Below are 20,694 nucleotides of genomic sequence, written 5' to 3' on the forward strand. Positions count from 1 at the left end.
TTTGGACTCTCGGTGCTGACATCAACCTAAAGATCAAAGCAATATTACATTACACAGATGTCAGAGAAACCTGTGGTTTGGTCTTCTGTTGTGCACACTATGTTTACTCATAATCCAAATTTGAAGCATGCAGCTAATTCAATCAGAAAAAAACAAGTGATGTATAGAGCCGTCCGCGCTATTTGTTTCTGTAAGACATTAATTCAAATATCAAAACCAGAATATTTACTAGACAGACCAACAGAGTACTCACAGCCACTGTGTCAGTGTTTCAACAGTTGGACATTTTCAAGTTATTCCATTTCAACAGCTGAAAGTTGAAAAAGACTAGAAATGGCCTCATTATCTCAGCAGTTACAGGAACACCGTATCAATGTTTCGGTGTAGATATTTACCTTTTAAATATATATCCATGAATATCACACATCATGTAATGTGTTATATGTTCAATCATTCATTGTAAACAATACCACCTTCTACTACTTGTGCATTGAAGCCTTCTGCAAAAGACATATTTTCAAGAGCTGAGAAAGATATTTGTAATTTAATCTTCTAATGTGACGGGTATGGAACTGACTATGAAAACTACAAACATTTTAAAAATTGTATTGGTTCATATTGAAGGAAATGATATTACCAGGGTCACATAAGAATGTTCTGCAATTAAAAAGACAGAGAACACTTAAGTTTAAAACACTTTTGCAGTAACATCAGTACTACACTTAGTGACGACACTGACCCTTGTGCAAAGGAATCATTTGAATAAATGTTTTATAATTTACTGTGAGTGCAGACGGCATCTATTATAGTTGATACCTCCCACCAAAGCATAAACCCTGACAAATCTCAACTGTTTTTCCAGGATGACAACATGGACATTTTGTCATCATCAGTCAGTGCTTGGAGAAGTATGGAAATAATTTCATGTATAGATACCATAAATAAACATTTAATAAACATAGCATTAAATAAATTACCTGGATGTTATGGAAGAGATATTTAGTCAAATGAAATGTGAGTACACTTTGCATTCTCATACTAGGGGAATACCCTATTTCTTGTAGCTGTGACAGTGAATCACACAGTGTGGGAGAAGCACAAACTGACAGAGATATAAACACTGAACGTGTCAACACGGCCGTTTACTATTTTACATATTTAGCACAGAAGAATAAAAAAACTCTGAAGCATAAAGGTGTTGAATAAGAACCAGTGGACAGGAGAGGGAGAGGGTGTAGTGAGTAGGGTTAGGGGACCGGAGTTGATGACACCACAACAAGAAACATGTCTTAAATGACCCATGAAAATGACAAAGAGCCTATAACCTGTTGTATGGCCAACCAGGACCTCTGATCTGCCTGTGGGGGGCAGTAATGGAAAACAGCATTAGGGTCCCAAGTACAAAAATGACCACACGATCTGCTGATGAAATATATCATCCATCGCTTGTTTATGAATTTCCACAGCAGATCTCTTCAGGTTGTGTAAACTGTTTGAATGTGGGAGCTACTCAGCCTTCAGATAGCAGATCTAACTTATCTAAGTCCAGCTGTGGTGTTACAACACTTCATCCTGCCTCTTCTGTTCAGCGTAGTCCAGCTTGCCTGCATGTTTTACTGACTCTCTCACACTCTGACTCAGACAAAAAAGCAGAAAGGATCCCAAACAACCTACACGTTATGAGCAATGAATAATTCTGAAATCTGGGAAAAAAAGCTACGCAGCAGAGCTTTTTCTGTGGGTCACGCAATAGCCTGACACTCCAACCACTGATATTCTGTCTCTGTTCTGAGCAAAGCACAACCAAGGCTGCTCCCGAGCAGCTTTTTCACCACACTACACATAATGAATCAGAATTAGTTCAGAGTTGATAGCAGCGTTATTACCATCCTGAAATTGTATAAAAGGATAATTGATGGGACACTGATACGCCTCCTGTGGCAAACAAAAACAACTGAAGAAATCACCTGTTAATCAATGTTTAAAAATGTATCCTAATAGTATCTCTGAATTGTTAATGTCTCCAGGCCTGAGAGGAGAAGATGAGCCATGTGTTTGTGTAACGTGTCTACATAACTTCCGCTAGGAATCCTCTGACAAGACCCAATAGGTAGGAGTGTGTGAGGAGGTGGTGGGTGGGTGCAGGGGTGCGGTTTCACCAGGAATACCCACTTGCCCAGCAACCCTTCTACTTCTCTGTGTGGGTGCGTGCTTCCCTTTGTCAGCAAGAGTTACTCATGCACCTACTTGTGTATCCACCGCTTTCCTCCCCCTCCTTGCACACCCTGTAAACCCACACCTACGACAATCAGCACCCACGTCCTTATAATGCAGTTCTGTGAGCATCATTCTCCCTTTTACTTGCAGTCAGGCTAACAGACGGGGAGAGAGAGCATGACAGATGGTGTTCACAGCTCTATTTCTGAGGATGGACTTGTACCGCCACAGCCACCCCTCCCCCCCTCGCCTATTCCACTCAAGCCAAGTGCTTATGACTGCCTGCTCATCTTCGCCTCAGTAATCAGCCCATTCATTTGCAGGGTTATTGTGAATTAAAAGTCTGTGTCTCACGAGGAACCTCACGGTTTACAGGTTAAACACTGTTATTCTTTGGAGGAGATAAACATGCTACTTGGAGACTGGGAGACTCAAGTTATGTTGATGAAGGGAAAACATTGAATTTCTCTTCTGTTACAGGGATTAATTTGACACTTAAAATCATCAGTGGTGACAAGAGTCTCATGTCCAATAAGTGAAAAGAAACCAGCAAGATCACCTCACTTTTGACTTTATCTGACAAACCTGATTGGATTAAGTCATATTGGATGGACTATATACTTTTTACACGGCATGTGCCACTAATCAGGGAAAACACTTTGCTCGGTTCAGGTTCAGACACAAAATTGCTGCCTGAGCTGCACACTCCATTGTACCATACCTGTGCCACCCTCCTAAAACTGAAGGACATAGTCTCTGCTAACCTTCAACAGACTCTGGAGCAGTGGTGGAAATAGTATTTTTCTAAATCAGGCACCACAATTTACGCAGAGGGGCCAATTATATGTCCAACATCCATGCACAATTCCTGATTCAGTAAGGTGCACATTTAAGTTACTCCGTGTTTGCTGTAGCTTTGAGCACAGCCATGCATCAGTGAATCTATTTTGAAAATTGTTCCTTGTTCAGGCACAAAAAAATCCTTAACAAATTGTCATATTTATTGTAAGTATTGTGAGTAAGGGATCAGTTCATTAAAAAAAAAAGGATTGCTGACAGGACAGGGGCACTTCAGAGGCCAATCATATTTCAGCTGCCCCCCATGTCCCACCCCTGCATCCGCCCCTACGCTGGAGGTAAGCAAGCATAATTAAGCAAGTGGATTTGGTGGTCAGACATTGAATGGAAGAGCCACACTTTTCAGCTCTTGCTGCCACATCATGCGCAGGCCACAGGCCACTAAGGATTCATTACTGGTCTGCGAGGCTCCTTCCAAATTCAGTGTCTCTCCTACACTCCCAGCTGGAGCAGGTCCCTGTGGTTTCCCAACTTTTCTAGTTGACCTTCAAAGATCTTAGAAGAACTTGTCAACTTCTGGCAGGTTTGACATGAGCTGTTATGATGTGTAAAGACTGCATACAGCTGCAGACAAGCGTGCAACCTAGTTATCTTGGTCCACAAAGGTCACCTGGGCAATGTGAAAGTGAGCTGAACTGGTGACCTGGCCACGTCTCTCTGTGGAGACAACCTGCAGTGTCACAGACATCGTAGACCTCCTTTGTGCTTTTCTGAAAAATGGCTCCATCGTTTTAACTGCAAACACAGGTGCACCACATTCCTCCACTGAAACCTCTCTGCTGCTCCTTAAATGCTCATCATTAGCCTATATGTCACAGTTAGCTGGGATCAAGCTAACTTTTGCCTCTCAGATAGTTCAAGGTGCCACCCAGAGGCCCAAATCAGGTCTCAACATCCATCTCAGGTGATCTCATTACAAGTGGACAGCTCCAGGTACATCGGTTCACACCTGGCACAACCACATGTGATCAAATCTCAATTCCCTGGCCTATATGCAAAAAATTGCTAATATCATTTCTGTTTGCATAGACCAAATCATGTTGTTTTTAACCAGTCTGACTATGACAGACAGGTCTCTGTGCATGTGTAGCCGTTTTCAGACATACACAACGCAGCGGGAGGTTCCCTGCACAGACATTTTCACAACAGCAACAAATCCTCTACATTATCAGGTGAGGGGTGGTGCAGCTGGGTGCAGCAGGCAGAGGCAGGAAGTGACGTATTAACTCTGCTGCCGAGATCATGTGATTTTGTTTACAGCACATCAACACCCTAACACCGTATGAGAAACGCTGAGAAGTGTGAACATATTTTTTGGTTAATTATGAAACTGTAGCAGGTCAGAGGCTGTAGCTGAGAAGGCAGCCTTTCATTGTGGCCCAGAATGCATTGCGTTCACACAGCTAAAAGAATGTGCTCTGATTGGATAAGAAGTGTATCGTCAATGCATCTTGGGTGTGTTCATACCTGTGCTGAGAGCTGTCCACTTGAGATCGGATCACACGAGACAAATATTAGCATCAGGTCTGAACAGTGCCGACCATTCGGCACAACTCAATGCTGTGTGACTTTGGAGAACAGCCAGCCTTTATCTTACAACGAGCAAGCTTGACTTACAGTTGAGCAGCTGATATATGTCCGTGGTTGCTGGTATGTATGGCACTAAAAGCATATGGAAGATTTTTTTTTTTTTCGGTTTTGCAAAATACACCATCCAACCTCATCATAAAACAAAAAATATAAGAATACCAATAAATCACAATGATTACTACATACAATAAATAACACTGTGTTAGGTGCGTTTCACTTTTCAATCAAATATAAATAAATAAGTAATAAAATCATCAGCAGCCTGATAATCAGTTTTCACTCAAGTCTTAATGGTATTTGAGCATGCGTTGTGTAAAAACCTAATGGGTTCAGGTCTGGGGTGAATGGTTGGTGGTGATCAGCTGAGCGGGTTGGATTGGCGCAGTCAGACAGCGTGAAAGCCAGCGGGGGAGTCACCCTTGATCCGCTTCAGTGCATCAACAAATTAACCCACTTAACAATAGCCTGCTGGACTAATGGCTTTAGTAAAGAAACTCATTTGGCTTTGGTAATGAAGCGGTCCAAATGAAGAGTTGGAAACACAAACAGTCCAGTTATTAAGTGAACTCCAGCCATCACTGACTTTACCCAACACGCTGTGATGCACCGAACCTACACTCCCTCTGTCAGGCTCATTAGCAAGAAAGCACACTATTACTCAAATCACTTAAGAAACTAGCCACCAAAAACTCATTATCACATCCATCTATTAAGTCTAATTTGCATACATTACAAATGACAAAGTGGCCGTGCCGGGTCGGTCATCCTTACGGAGCAGATTGGGCCTAACAGGGCAGAGCACAGGCCAAAGTGAGAGCGTGTTAACAAGATAATTTCAACCAACCTGAGTGCTGCTTCCCTTACAGCTCCTGTGTGTGTGTGTGTGTGTGAGAGAGTATGGGTGCTGATGAGTCTCTACTTAAGTACTGTTGAGGGAAGCCCTAGCCTGAGTTCCCAAGGTAACAGTCTGTTTGAGTGGGGGCTGGCTGACTCATTTGAAGGGAATCCTGGAACCTGAACAAGGCTGCCCACTCGCCCCACCCCCAGCTTCATCAGCACGAGCAAACAAGGCGCTGACATGTCCCCATACAGGGCTTCCCACTGCCGGGGGTGGCACTGGAAAATCCCAGCCAGAGCTTGCCTACAAGTAGCATCAGAAGACACACACACAAACATGAGGCCTCCATGGAGATAGTAAATGGATGGATGATAATCGAGCTGCGTGCCCACAAATATATCCGGGCATGTGCCTGGATTTTGATTAACACATGAAGGGACGGGGGAGATGTAAGGGGGCGGGAGAGAAAGAGCGAGATTAAGCTGATTAAACAGTCAAAGGCCCGGAATTAAAATAGTTTTTGAGGTGTGAACGCTGACACAAAATAAATTGAGTATCGAAACCTTGTGGGCCCGGGCATGGGTGAGGAGGAGGAGAAGAGGTGAGAGCGAGAGGAGGAGGATGAAGGAGGAGTAGGAGTAGGTGGACAAGACAACGAACTCTTTGCCCACACAATTAATCTAATTATGAAGAAATTAAAAGCGATCAACAGGCGTGTAATTGACCAGCTAATTAGTCCAAGGTCAGTTAGTTTTCTTGTTTTGACTTTGGGAGGTTGGTGATGTAGCAAGCAGCAAGATCGGAACATTTCAGTGAAATATCCTGAAATTTACAGCAATAAATTAAAACAACTGTTTCCACATTGATTTAACAAATTTCCCCAATAAATAGCAATAGTTTGAGTTTTATTAATCCAACGTTGTGTTAATTATAGAGACCCAGTATGAGTTAAAAGACAAAATAATAGTTTTAGAAACAGTAAATTCTGCCCATTAGACAAAAACAGTGCACGTACAGTCCATAAATCCTGCTGTTAGGAGTAGCCATTTGATTTGTTTCCGTCCACTGTTCTATCTGTTGATAACTCTATAGTTCATTCAGTGTCTTTAGTCATTAACAACTGAGAGCTGGTACAAAGGGATTTAAGAGGCAGCATTACTGTTTTGAATCGCTGGATGTTTAATTCTTCTATTATAATTGAGGCAGGAGCGAGGCAGAGGTTATGGTAACTGCTGGAAACCTGTCCCACTTCACAGAAAGGTTAATGAACCTTACAAGTCCTATGGGAGATGGAGTATGCTGTTAATTTGACAAACGTGGGAAATAAATGCTTTTATGCTTTTATTGACGGTGACCAATAGCGGCCTTTGCTGGAATGAAAGGTTTTAGTCTTTTGGGTGCTTTGCTATGAGGCAAAACAATAATGTGGAATGCATTTGTTGGAAGAAACTAAGTACATAATTGTTTGAATAGCAATTTCAGGCCAAAAAGCATCTTCATTATTAATTCCTACTTTTGGGGGAACATATACTGCGCAAAAATGTACAGTAACCTCATTCATGTTATGAAACAACTGTCCTCATTGTGGATGCATTTGTGGGAATGAGGGATTTTAAAAAGCTGTGTTTTAAAATCTACATATTTTCACATTCCATTTTATGCACCGCTGGTCTGGATTTCATTTTAACAGGGCACCAAGGGTTTAATACACTGACAGCCGGAGAGGAACCTGTGTAACAGTGCCAGCGCTAACCTGAATTAGTCGGTGGGTTAGAGAGAATCATCACAAAAGGTGGCTGAGATAGATCCGATCAGGACAGAGGTTTAAGGTGCAGCATCAACAATGTGTGCAGTGTGTATGATTAAGAGATTAAATGGATAATCTCTTTCCCATTCAAAGAGCCTGACAGATGTGGAAATCTGGTTTTACAAAGATAGACTTTAAATCATAGCTTATACCTAACCAGCCGTCAGAGTTCAGACGGACATGCAAGTTCTTCAGTTGCTCCAAACTGTGTACATTTTGAGAATCTGAGGGGAAATTTGTTGTTTGGTAAATCTAGGAAAATGGAAATCCTTAAAGAATTAGGAGAAAATTGTACAAAAATGCAAATAGATTTCAATTAATTTCTGAAAATCTCCAACAACTCCCTTTTTGTTGGTGATAAAAGACATTTAAGCAGTGATGGAATGCAACTAAGTCCATTTACACAAGTACAGTAATAAACTATAATTTTTTCATTTTCTGCTAATTTATGCAGATACAATTTTTGAGGCAAATTTACTTTTTAACCATTTACATATATTTTTCAGCTATTGTTTCAAGTTAGTTTAGGATTTTGAATCCACGAATAAGCATATCATCATCTTATGAATTGATTTTGTTCTTTATATGAACAGGAATCAAAACATGGGTCCTTTTAAGCAGCTTGGATAAACAGATGCTGTCATTTTTTTAAAGCACAGTCTGTGTGTGTAAGCAAGTGCAATTGCAACAATCTTAACCTTTTAAGATTAATGTCAGTCTTATGTTTTGTACAGTTGTCTTAACCTATGAACCTAACTATCGGGCCTGTAAGACTAAGACTGTCCTAGTCTTACAGGCCCGTCTAAGTCTGTCCTAATCCTATAGGCCCTATAAACCAAAATAAGGCTGCCCTACCAAACTAAGACTGCCTAAACCTATAAATCAATCTAAGACTATCCTAACCTATAAATCAACACAAGACTGTCCAAAACCTAGGCTGTCCTAACCTATAAACCAATCTTCAACAGTCCTCACCCTATAGACCCATCCAAGAATGTCCTAACCTCATAGATAAGTTTTAGACTATCCTAACCTGATAGAGATATCTGACTGTCCTAACCTTATAGGTATATCTGACTGTCTTAACCTTATAGATATATCTGACTGTCCTAACCTTATAGATACGTCAAAGACTTTCCTAACCTCTATACCAACTAAAGACTGTCCTAACCTTATAAATATGTCTAGGACTATCCTAACCTTATAGATATCTCTAAGACTGCTCTTACATCTATACCAACTAAAGACTCTCCTAACTGTATAGACCCAACAAAGACTGTCCTAGCCTTAAGACCTACCAATACGTGTCCTACGTATAAACCCCCTCTAGACCGCCCTAACCTTATTTATCCATCTTTGACTGTCCTCATCTTATAGACACATTTAAGATAGTCCAAACCTTATATACTTGGCTAAGGCTATTATAACCTATTAACCAACCTCTGTCCGTCCTAACCTTGCAGACCCACCTAAGACTGTCCTCGCCATATAGACCAGTATGACATGTCTTAGTGAAACTGACCCTCATTTTTTTCTTTCTAATACCCCCTCTCTACCGAGCCAACTCGCTCTCCCTGTCTCTCACACTTTCTTTCTCCCAGTGATCCTATCGGCACTGTTTCCTGTGCACAATGTTTGCCAGAGGAACACACAAGAATTCGCGCTCCACAATCCCTCTTAACCTCTGACCTTGGCTTATTGTTACCTGTGAGCAGCACTGTGGCAAACATGTTGTACAAGTACTGTACAGCCCTGCAAGCTGTTTATGTTCTGCAAGTATGGAGGGCAGGGGAGGAGGGAAGGAAGAGAGGGAGCTATTTAATCCCCCCCAAAGGAACTCCCCTCTCAACCCGTATCGTGAACTCGCAGGCAAATCGCGTTGCTGGAAGGCACACCACACACACACTGCTGTCTTTTTAATTTCATCAGCTGAAAGAAATCTATACAGTGCTTTGGAATCCGACTGAGCTGCGTAAAAGAAGTGAACTACAGCACCCTGGAATGTAAACAGGTTTCACACCAACTGTAGCATAAAAATACCACATTGTAACAAACCTCTTGGCTATGATAATGGTCAATAGTACAGATCAGAGGTCTTAGTAGATTTTATGGTTGTTAGTCCTACAGCATATCAATAAGAGCAAGTTGAACAAATCTCGAGAACAATTCAGAGGAAATTATTCAAGTGCAACATCGTCTTCTACTGAATGTACAGCATCGACAGTGGCTTTTTGTTTGTCATTATAAAAATCATAATCTCCTGAGAATATCAGGAACGCTGTCCTTAAATCACATGTAGTCAACTGCCTGGTTAGAAACAGATATGGGCTGTGAAATGCACAGAATGGACTCATCCTCCTGTACAATGTTTGACAAGTACTCGCAGTATTCACAAAAATAGGCAGAATATCATATCAGTAAAATAGAACCAGGATTTGTTCTACATTTCTATCTACATTGACAGATAATTGTCAAACATCCCGAAGCCATGGTAACTATGATGGACTAAATATTTCTATATTCATGACAGATTCCAGCTTTATGTGTTTTATATTATTATTATTATATTTTATCTAATTTTCATATTTTGGATTATTTTCTTATCCCGGATTTATTATATTAAAGATGATCTATACTGCCATACCAGCTCTAGGTATTTGTTTGTTATACAATATGAACTATACTGCAATTTTCTATTCTTATAGTTCAGAACAACTTTTGGAATCCAAACAATCATAATCAGTATGTAGAGTTAGACAGGCCACTATAATATCTGCCAACTTTGCATTCATAGCTGTCACAGTTAATTATGATGCCAAAATACAAGAAAATACATTGGCTGCAGGAGGTCTTTTGTGAAGTCTTTGTTTTTGTGTACAATTAACTGGCATGCATGCTATATACTTAAATAGGGGCTATTTTAGGTGAGCATAATTGTTAGTGAGTTGTTTTTATCAGCATGCCTCACTCCCCTTTACCGTACCCTATCAGGAGACACCCCTATGAGGAAGCATTTTCCACAGCGGCGGCCACAGCAACCCCCCACTGACCCTGACATTTGTTCATTTACCCGCCCCTTTTTCCCTCCTTCGGTTTTCCAACTTCTCCTTTTTTTCTGCATGTCTGTCAAGATTGACCCCGGGAACAGGTAGGCAGACTCCGGCAAACCCCCCACCTGTACCCTGAAACACAAATTCGCACATAGGGCCGACTGCCAGAGATCCTGCTTTACTGACTGAAGTGGAGTGGCGGGGAAGGGAGGGGGGGTATGACAAAGACGACAGCTTGTGTGGGGGAACATTGTCTGCGGCTGCGACTAGAAATCTTTTCAGGAAAAACAGGATTTTATACACAATGGTCGTGGGTGTGAAGAAAGGGGGCACATATTAAAAGAAGCGCCTTTATGTGTGCATTGCTACTGTTTTTTATAAACTGCATTTGCATGGAGCGGGTCCAATATGCTCTTTTTTCTCTACTAGGCTGTAGTGTGACAGACTGGATCAAAGAGGGCTTTCCAGGTTGTCCTTCTTTTCTTGGAGAGTGATCGTGATATATCCAGGACAGTGTGCACGCTGACACATAGTATAGGCCTACTTAAATGAAATAAACATGGAATAGATGGAAAGAGACTAAATCCATGTGGTGAAGTCAATAGAAATGTGTTTCCTAGAAAATAAAGAAACATTAGGCAACATGTAAAAACTCTAATTTATGGATGATTATTCCCTTGCTGCACAAACAGCTTCCACCATCGCAGCTCACGTTCTTCATGCAGTGAAACCTCCTCAATCATCTCACCACGGCAACCAGAGCAGGGAGGTCAGTTGTTATAGAGATAGCAAGAGGCTTGGTAGGTTATCAGCTGTGTGTGTGTGTGTGTGTGTGTGTGTGTGTGTGTGTGTGTGTGTGTGTGTGTGTGTGTGTGTGTGTGTGTGTGTGTGTGTGTGTGTGTGTGTGTGTTGTATGTGGACGGGGGATGGAGCTGACAACTGAGCGGAGGATTCTTATGTAATTCTCCCTTTAGGTGGCAGAGAACAGTGAGAGCAGCAACCCACACTGAAGAAGAATCTGTTTGTTAATAAGCTGGGAGATAAGATCAGATAAAAGAAAAACGTGATGGGATTATTACAGGGAGTTTGTACACAAGGCCAGAAGGTCCAGATGTGACAGAGCGATAGGGACAGTCACAGTTACAGCAAGGCCAGGTATGAAGTTGGTTTGTCCCCCAACAAAGTACAGCTCTCTAATACCTCTTTTCACCAATATTTGCAAGTATACGCAGGTTCTTAAAAAATTGGTTAACTCACTAAAAAGGAGATTGTCTCTTTTCTCATTGCCAGTAGAGGAGAGTCTCAATGGAAGCCAATGTGTCTGGACTGGGAAACATAACACACAACAGAAAAAAGCAGAGTGAAAACCAGTGTCAACGTTATGGTGGATACACTTTTTTTTTACTGTCCCTCTTTCAAACTCGACGGTGACTGGTCGATTTTAGGTCGCTGCTTAAGCGCAGACTGATAGAATTTGTGGAAGAGATGACAAAAGAGTCGTAGAAGTTATCGACAGAGGCGAGCAGCCTCCGTGACAGCTATTGCTGCTATGTTGTGCCGGAAAGGATGCAGCATCAGCATCTAGACTGCCAATATAAAGAAAAAGAAGAAGATATAAGCTCGTTCATGTTTCCATTACACTTGATCTGAGCCAGGGCTGATAAAAAAAGAACAAAAAACATGAGTATAGCAGAGTGTGAGGAGAGTCTGTCGAGGTTTAATGGGGGAATGACTTCCACAAGCTGAACTCGATGTAGCAGCACCTCTGACATTTGTCTGGCTGACAGCAGGATGAGCACTGCTCTAAATGTTAAGCACCTCCAGCTGCGCGTCCATGTTAAGGACTATTGTTGACTTGTACCAGGGGAGGTTTCGGTAGTTATGAAAAAAGATGAATGACCTGCATGTAAACTTTCTAACGGTCAAACTAATTCAAGCTGAAATATTAAGTATAAAACAGAAAATACAGTATTCAAGCTGTTTACTGACAAGTCAGGAAACTAAAGTACCTGAAGCATTCTTTAAATTCTTCTATCACTTTTAATCATATAAACAGCACCTGTTATACTTAACGCCCGATACATATATTAATGCCAACAATCTGTTGAAATTCTTTAAGGCACTTCACTCAAAGAACATGTGTTTATGCCGTCAGTTAAAGTTTAAACAAAGGATGACAACAGGTGCACAGAGTGGAGTTTAGATTGGGTAAAGTTGCTTCATGTGACTTGGAGCCAGGAGGCAGCTCTGTGTAAAAGTTTGTGAAACCATAAACAAGCAAACTGTTAACCTGGGTTATGAGCATGTTTAGCAACTTTGGAGGAAAAAAATAAAAATCACATTAAAAAGGAAAATTGTTCAATTCCTTTGCGCCCACCCCCTTGTCATAAGATATGGATGTCCCGTAAGGTTATTTGTGTTTGCTGGGAAATGAAGTGCTCAACTGGATTAAAAACATACTGCATATGTTTGGAAATCTGTTTCCCTGGGCGTATGAGTGGAGTGAGCGAGCGTGAAGCAGCAGCTTGCATCTCCTCCAAGAGAGAGGGCAGACACTCTCATCATTAGCTGGGCTACAATGTGCTCCTCTACCTGCTCCAATCTGCACAGCCAGGCTCCACTCTGACGCCAGACAGATGTTCCCAGCACGAGGTGCAAAGTAGCGCGAGGGGAAAAGAGAGTGAGCAGGAGAGAGGCAGAAGAATGGAAATATTCAGCAGAGTACACAATAAGAGTTTAATTATGAATAATACCAATGGCTCTTTGTTCTCACAATGAAGCTAGCTATGGTTCGCCTGGCCTTTGGGAAATTGTTTTGGCTTCCATATGGGGGCAGCTGTCTGTCAAAAATAGACGCTTATATCGTTACATGCCACAGTAGGGATAATTACAGGATAAAGAACAATGCAATTATGTATGTTTATTTGCAATATTGAATATTGGTATTTTGCTAAAACAAACTAAGACTTTAGCACAGAAAGAGAAAAAAATGCAATTTCAAACACTCGATAGTGAAATACTGCTAAACTTTGACATGAAGTGTAAGTTTACAAGATCAAGACATACACTCGAGTCACTCAGGACGTGCTGTACTTGACTGAATGACTGTTCTGGCTGCACATTTAAGGATTAACTGGGTGTGACTTTGTATTTTAATCACTCGTATTATGAGAGAAATCTCCACAGACCAAAGTATTGTCAGTGCAGCCACAACCTGTTGTATCTTATTCCTCAACGACATGAACTATTGTTACACCACAGTATTTCCTCATTAAAAATTAAAGCTGTACAAACAATTTGATTGAAAAAAAGGTGGATCAGCCACAAAACGACACAATTGTTATCGTTTTTTTGAGTGAATGAATACTGTAAGGACTAACACGCCTAATAGTTTGCAGCTAAAGGACATCTTGAGGTGTGGAGCAGACGATCTCTGCAGGCCACAGAATTTGCAAACACAAAGCCAGCTGGTCTGACACACTCACAATACTTCACTGTTTGTATTTGCCTGACCAGCAGCAGAACACAAGCTCTGTCCTCCTCCGGGAGCCGCTACAGCAGAGATGGATGTTAAAGCATGCATATCCCTTGTGCGCCATAATAATGACCACAGCGAACGGTCCAACTGGCCCCCAGTTCAACGCCAAAGAGAGAACATTACCAAACACGCGATGTCACCTGACCTTTTTGAAGGGAATCTGGAAGAGGAAGGACAGCATGGAAACACGCCAAAGCATGAACAGGTTACAATGGGTCAAGACAAGAGATAGTTTTATGCTTGAAAAAAATAAATGATTTGCGCACAGAGAAGTCCACTAATTATTCTAATACGAACTCCTCTGCATAATATTAGGGTTGGGGCAAGTTTGTCAGACAGCTAATACCTTTCACGGAGACAAACCCTCAGCAGAGAAACTTCACACATTATAAAAAGTACGAAAAAAATCCATAAAAACCTAAGGCTACACGTCTCTGTTTAAATGGGATTTTACAGAGATAATGAATACCTTGGCTTTTCTCAGAGCAGAAAAGAGCATTAACTGTAGCAACTGTTTTGCAAGTTCACGTTGCATCATGTTGACTTTCAAACTGCCGAAACTATAATGAGAGAATAAGTATTAACAAGTGAAAGTAACACCCAGTGCTGCATTTATGTAAGCTGCCTCTATTCGGATACTAATGATTTGCTTGTTACAGTAATTATCGCTGCGAGACCAAACCGGAACATCTGCATTGATTCAGACTCTGGGAGAGCGGCGGGAGGGAGGGAGGGGCTCGCAATCTGGAATTCGACTTCGAGAGCGAGACAACAATCTGTTGATGGTTATTTTGGTAATTGTCCATAATTGATGTAAAACAGAGAGAGTTGCAGAAGATTCTAAATTGCTGTTTCTGTAGCTTGAAGGGTCATTGAAAATGGGCAGTTGCAGTGGAAATGCATATACAGCATCTAATAATGTGAGCACTAAAAGAAAGTGGACAGCTGGTGGGAGAAGACGAGATACCCACACAGTTTACACTTTTTACTGCTGGATTAAATTGTTATTGGTCGTCAAAAGTAATGATGCGGTGAGTGGTGCAGCCGGTTGAATTAAAGATGTGACACCTGACATAAACATTAAAATATGACTGTCTCGCACACTTAGTAAGTTACATTATTTATTGTGTCATACACACACAAAAAACCTGCCCACACAAACTTATGACACCAAAAATACTGGTGCAGAGGGGAAAATCATTTGAGTCACTCAAAGCCAAAATTCGAAAAATTTACATTAAGACCAGAGAATGACTTTTTGACATTTTTTAAACATATAATTATGTTTATGTCATATAAATATAAATATAAATATATATATATATATATATATATTTATATATATATTTAGAACAGCTACAAACTAAACTAAATGGCCAAAGACAGAGGGCCAGTTATAGTTATATCTTGCTCATAAAATAACCACTCAGCTAAACTCACTTTTTTGTTTTGTTCATCCAACATCAATAAGACAAAAGCTGGGAGAATAAAATCTGCTGAACTGGGAACTAGCCTAGTTTAGCATTAACCACCAACTGAGCTCAGTTCAGGCCAGTTGAGCGACTTTAAAAAAACACATGTAAATTCATTAAATTGTAAAATCATTTATTACGTAATTTTTTTTAAATTATAGAAATCTAAATACCATCTATTGCTAGTTGATATTGTGCTTTCCCCTCGTATATCCTGTTAATTTTATTCTTTTTTTTTGTCTAAAAGCCTTACATCCTTTTCCATCTGTTGCTCAGTTTGTCCAGCCAGCCTGAAAACTTTAAGGGCAGATTTTTCAGACGAGACCATAACTCCTTAAATATGAAAATGCAAACAAAATGTTCTGTCTTCTGTCCAAAGTGCTTCAACCTCAAATCTGCCACAGCAGAGCTCTTTCTTAAACTTAAACTTCATGATTAGCCACACAGAAGAACTTATCATGTTTAACACAAAATTTTCTCTTCAGTAAAAACATGTTTCTAATGCTTATAAGTCTGCTTCTTATGGGGCTCTATACACTGTAGATGTGGATAAATACTGTTGGAACATGAACACTGTACATTATGTGGTAACAGACATCAGATTCCTCTCTCTGTTGTCAAGAGGGTTTAGGTTTGGCTGACACACGGTGAGGAGATCCTCTGCACATGTTTGGGTACGTGACGATAACAGCTCAAATCAAGGTGAGTGATGTCTCAGTAATACACGAGGTGTGTCCTTGTTCTGTTACCACCGCCTCTCTAATGAGACCTCAGCTGAAGGAGAAGAGTAAATCTAGGGGTGCAGCGTTGCTCTGTCCAGCTTGACCCCACTCCCTCTCTCTCAGCTGAATTTAAAGAAATCTTCAGCCTTCATCGCTGCGGCTACGGATAAAGAACACACACTAATTATGGAAACATCCACAAACTGGGGCAAGACTGGACGACCTTGGACTAATGAATATATATGTATGAAAAGAAAGTGGCGGCTGAGGCCCGCGCTGTCGAGGATCGAAACGCTGATCCACTTGACATTTGAAGGCATGACCTCTGACTTCAGCTAAAAAAGATACTTTGCTTTACAAAACAATCATCAAACACATTGCCAGAAAAGATCTATTTAAATGCCAAACGTGTTGTCATCGAGAACTTCACTCTTTATCTTATAAAGATGGAACAGACTAAAAGAGATTTAATCACTAGCTTTTTTGCTGCGTTTCATATGAACCCCTGAATTCATAAACTGACCTACATTGCTGTCAAAATCACAACTGCACCGAAACAAAATCCAATACATGCACATAGACTCTTGAAAAAAAAAAAAAAAAAAAAAAGGAACAAAACTGAGGTTGTGTGATGTCACCTATCCACCCTGCTCAATTAAACACCTCCCACTATCGGTTGGCATCACTCAAAAGGCTCATTAACCCTTCTGACCAACCACCAGTCACAATCAGAGAAACATCCCATCACATTGGCCAATCCCTTTATGGGCAGCGCAGGTCAACACCCACACAAGTGACAGGCAATTGAATAGCTGGAGTGAATGTGGTCTGTCTGAGCACTTGAAAGACATTTGTTTATTCACAGCCGGTCACGCGGCCAGACAGACTTTATGGGCTTAAGAATAAGAAGCAAAGGTGATGCCCAATGAAATTTTATAAAGTGGAAATTACTTTTATATATATATCAGTGATGTTTGTGAGTGATATGAGGTAACTATTCACAGCTTCTTTAAGGTAAATGGCTGCATAAATCATCTCTTTAAGTGCAGCCCAGACGAGCTGAATCACAAAATCCTGAATTTACGCCTATTGTAGACTCACTCAAATCTACATCCCAGATACATCACATTTGGATCTTTGAAATCGATGTGGCATTCACTTAGTGTACGACAACGCCTTATGAAATGAAACGGGAGCAGTGATACATCGGCGAAGCGTCTTTGTGTGCTTGTTTTTAAGACCACTAGTCTTAATCTACTGGGTTGATCTCCCAGTTCCCGCGGGATTAGAAAATGTCTGCAAACCTCCAAATATTTGAGGCAATCAACAACTCAACACGCATTTGGCGTTAGAATGCAAGAATGTGAAAACACACAAACGAACGGATGAAAAGGAGAGAAATATGAAGAGAAATAAGGGGATCGGAGCCGTGCCCATTTCGGGGGTGTAAAATATGGAGAAGTGTGGATCATTGGGGGAGCTGCTCTGCCTGGGGGAACAGATGAAGGGAGGACACTCTGCCAAGATCTCTCCACTGGAGGGGGAGCTGAGGGACTGGAGCTCTATGGGAGAAAGAGTGTGCGCCTCGCATGCTGCTCTCCTCAATCTCAGTCTCACACGCCTGCATTGACACGTCCCAGGCTCTCCGCAGCAGAGGGAAATTGCTGCTGACAGGGCCTTGCAAACTTTCACAGCCATTTAGAAAGACTTACTCCCACACTTTTGTCACAGGCATTTATTGCACAAGATACATGATATGAAAAATTAACATTTTTTGAACTTGGCATCTTTTCTTCACCAAGTTAGGCTTAAAAACCATTCATAATTTTTCAGCCTTGCAATCGGCCCCAGTGCAGATGTAAACACGAGACATGCCAAGTGAGACCCCGAGATTATGAAAATGCACAATTTTCAAGAGGAGAAAAAAAAAAATCACTACTTCATAAATTTGTAGCATATGAGTTCCTATAATCCAATAAGAAATGCCGTCCGTGTCACCATCACCAAAACACACAAGGCTGCTTTAAACTAAGAGCAGAGGTTACTGCAGACTTTTACTGTACCTGTACGTCCACGACCAGCCAGTGCCTCCAGTATGCAGATGTTGGACCAGCGCGGCTCGGAGCATCGGGATCCACCATCACCAGAACATACGTCTTTTTCTGCAAACATAAGATTCATATATATAATTATATTTAATACAGATAAAAACAGCTTTACTACACACACTGTGATTGGCCCAGAGGCAGATCCAGGAAGAGCGGTACCTGATCCCTTTCGCTTTTTAAGTGCAGCCATGTGCGTTTTTGCCCCAAGGCTCGACAGCCATCCCTGCAGTTAACAATACTTTGTTTCAATACTTCAAAAGCACATGCTTCACTTTGCTTCCTTAGCTTTTACTTAGAATACTTAGAATGCTGCAAAATGTGAATTTTATTCTATTCATTAAATGTGTGGTTTGTTTTTTTAGTCGCTTGTTTTCAGTTGAGCACAGGAAGCTCACAGACCCAGTTGATATCCGAAGAGTGGTTTTGCTTTTTTAATGGGTTGACACATGATCATAACAGTTTTACTTCAGCTGTGGAGGCTGAAACGTTAAAACGTTAGAAAGAAATAAACAGGAGATAATATTGTAATAGAAAACATGGGATGAAACTGTTCAAACACATTAAATACAGTATCTTAATCACAAACTGCAATGCACTTGTTTTTACAGAAATACTACAGCTGTTTCCTCTCCATTATTCCCTAAACTTAATATAATAACTGTGACACCAATGAAAATGACAGTGTTTTGGATCCGATACCAACTCGTCTCGTTAACATATTCACAGTAACTTTCTGCCACTTACCCAGTATCTTTATACCCCTCAATCTGTCAATAGATAAAGTGAGAGAAAAAGCATCTTAACTAACGCTTGATCACAGCTACTTGACGTTGACTTGGCGGCTTAATTGCCGGAGAAATGTTCCTACGGTCTGTCCCTAAAAGTTAGAGAATTATGAGAGCAGATTGAATTATTGCAAGAGCACATTTGTCATCCCTGGGCCCGTGCCCAAAATCTGCCGGACCATATGATGGGCTTTTTTTATTTTGTTCACTTCCTCTACAAACAGAGACATTAATCGAGGCTGTTTCAATCCGCGATGTCCTCGTACTGTATATACTTACAACTGGAGACCATAATGTTATCAGCTTTAACACATATAAAACAGATGTTGCATTTCTTTAATTCTCTCACTGACTGCCAAACAACGCTGTGTGTGGTACAGAGAAGCACGTCATAGAATCAAACGCTCCCATGCAAACATACACCTTAAATTTCTGTTTGTTGTGTCCTATCAAGACGTTCTTAAAGGCCTCAGAAAATTAAGCCGATGTACTTGAATGAGATAAAGTAGTCGTATTTTTCTGCAGATGCTCATTTCCAGAAGGATTCTCTGCCTACCTGACAAGCAGTAATAAGCGTAAACAACTAAGCCTAATAATAGGATAATACTGTAGTCTCAGTGATAGTGCCTCCAGGTAACACACAGACACACCAGCAACAATAGAGCCTCCTCCACAGCCTGTCAAAAGTGACTCTATATCAGTGACCCCCCCAGGCAGCTTACCAACCATGACCTGTTGCCTTCTCAAGAGTTGTAATCCTCATTTGTACATGTTTGCTACCAGGCAAAGACACTGTGATAATGTAGTTACACTAATATTTAAGTCAGACCCTGATGCATTAAGAAATAGCATGGTTTCAAACAACAGCACATACACACATGCATGCACACAAATACGCAAAGGCAATTTAAGCATTTAAATTGAAAATGACCTCCAGTCACAATTACCACTGAAAGAAATAACACTTTATTGGATATTTCACGAAAGTTACCGTAAAAGAGGCTCACTGTATAGGACAGGCTTAGTTCTCCTAAAGCCAAATTTAGAACAACATTAATCACATTTATTTTATAACTGCAACAAGGAAATCGTGGCCTATTTATAGCAGGGGACTGAATTTCAATGATTTCTCAGTGCATGAATTTCTACCTGTAAGAGTCTGGCTGGTCCAGCTGGCACAGGCAGCAAATAATACAAGAAGCTCCCTCCGTGCTTGCACTTCACACATTGTGGCATGTACCCTTCTCTCTTACAAGGAATTTTTTTTCTCTCCATCTGTCAAAATCCACATTAATTACACACAGATATGTGCGAAAGACTCCAGGGAAAAACAGATGCATATTCTGCCATCTGAAATCATTTATCAGGGCTCGAACAAAACTGCATGTATGTCAAAATGGTGATAATTCTCATAGCTGGATACCGTAAGGCACATATTTTCCAACAATATTAGTGTTTATCATTAATGCTAACGCGGAAACTTCATGTAGAGCAATGATGAAATTTACATTTGCTAATCAAATCTATCAATAATAACAGGTCATTGTCTATATTTTGGAGTGCTCAAAAAGCCAAAGACTCCAATTGTTTTATCTACTTAAATGATATCACTGGAAAACAGGTGAGAGGTCAGCTGTGAGCTCTGTTGTTCTCTGTAATGGCGGCTAAACGACGTTAAGAATGCCATTATAATCTGAAAGCTTTGAGCA

General features: G+C 40.8%; 1 protein-coding gene across 1 annotated transcript in view; it reads right to left on the reverse strand.

Moving 5' to 3' along the window:
* LOC117768588 (phosphatidylethanolamine-binding protein 4) overlaps nt 1-20,694 on the reverse strand; it is a 52,940-nt gene that overhangs the window by 11,265 nt on the left and 20,981 nt on the right. Inside the window, exon 4 of the mRNA XM_034597092.1 lies at nt 18,156-18,254. Within this exon, the coding sequence (XP_034452983.1) occupies nt 18,156-18,254 (99 nt within the window). The remainder of the gene's footprint in view (nt 1-18,155; nt 18,255-20,694) is intronic.

The sequence above is a fragment of the Hippoglossus hippoglossus genome, chromosome 9, assembly GCF_009819705.1.
Source record: "Hippoglossus hippoglossus isolate fHipHip1 chromosome 9, fHipHip1.pri, whole genome shotgun sequence".
NCBI lineage: Eukaryota > Metazoa > Chordata > Actinopteri > Pleuronectiformes > Pleuronectidae > Hippoglossus > Hippoglossus hippoglossus.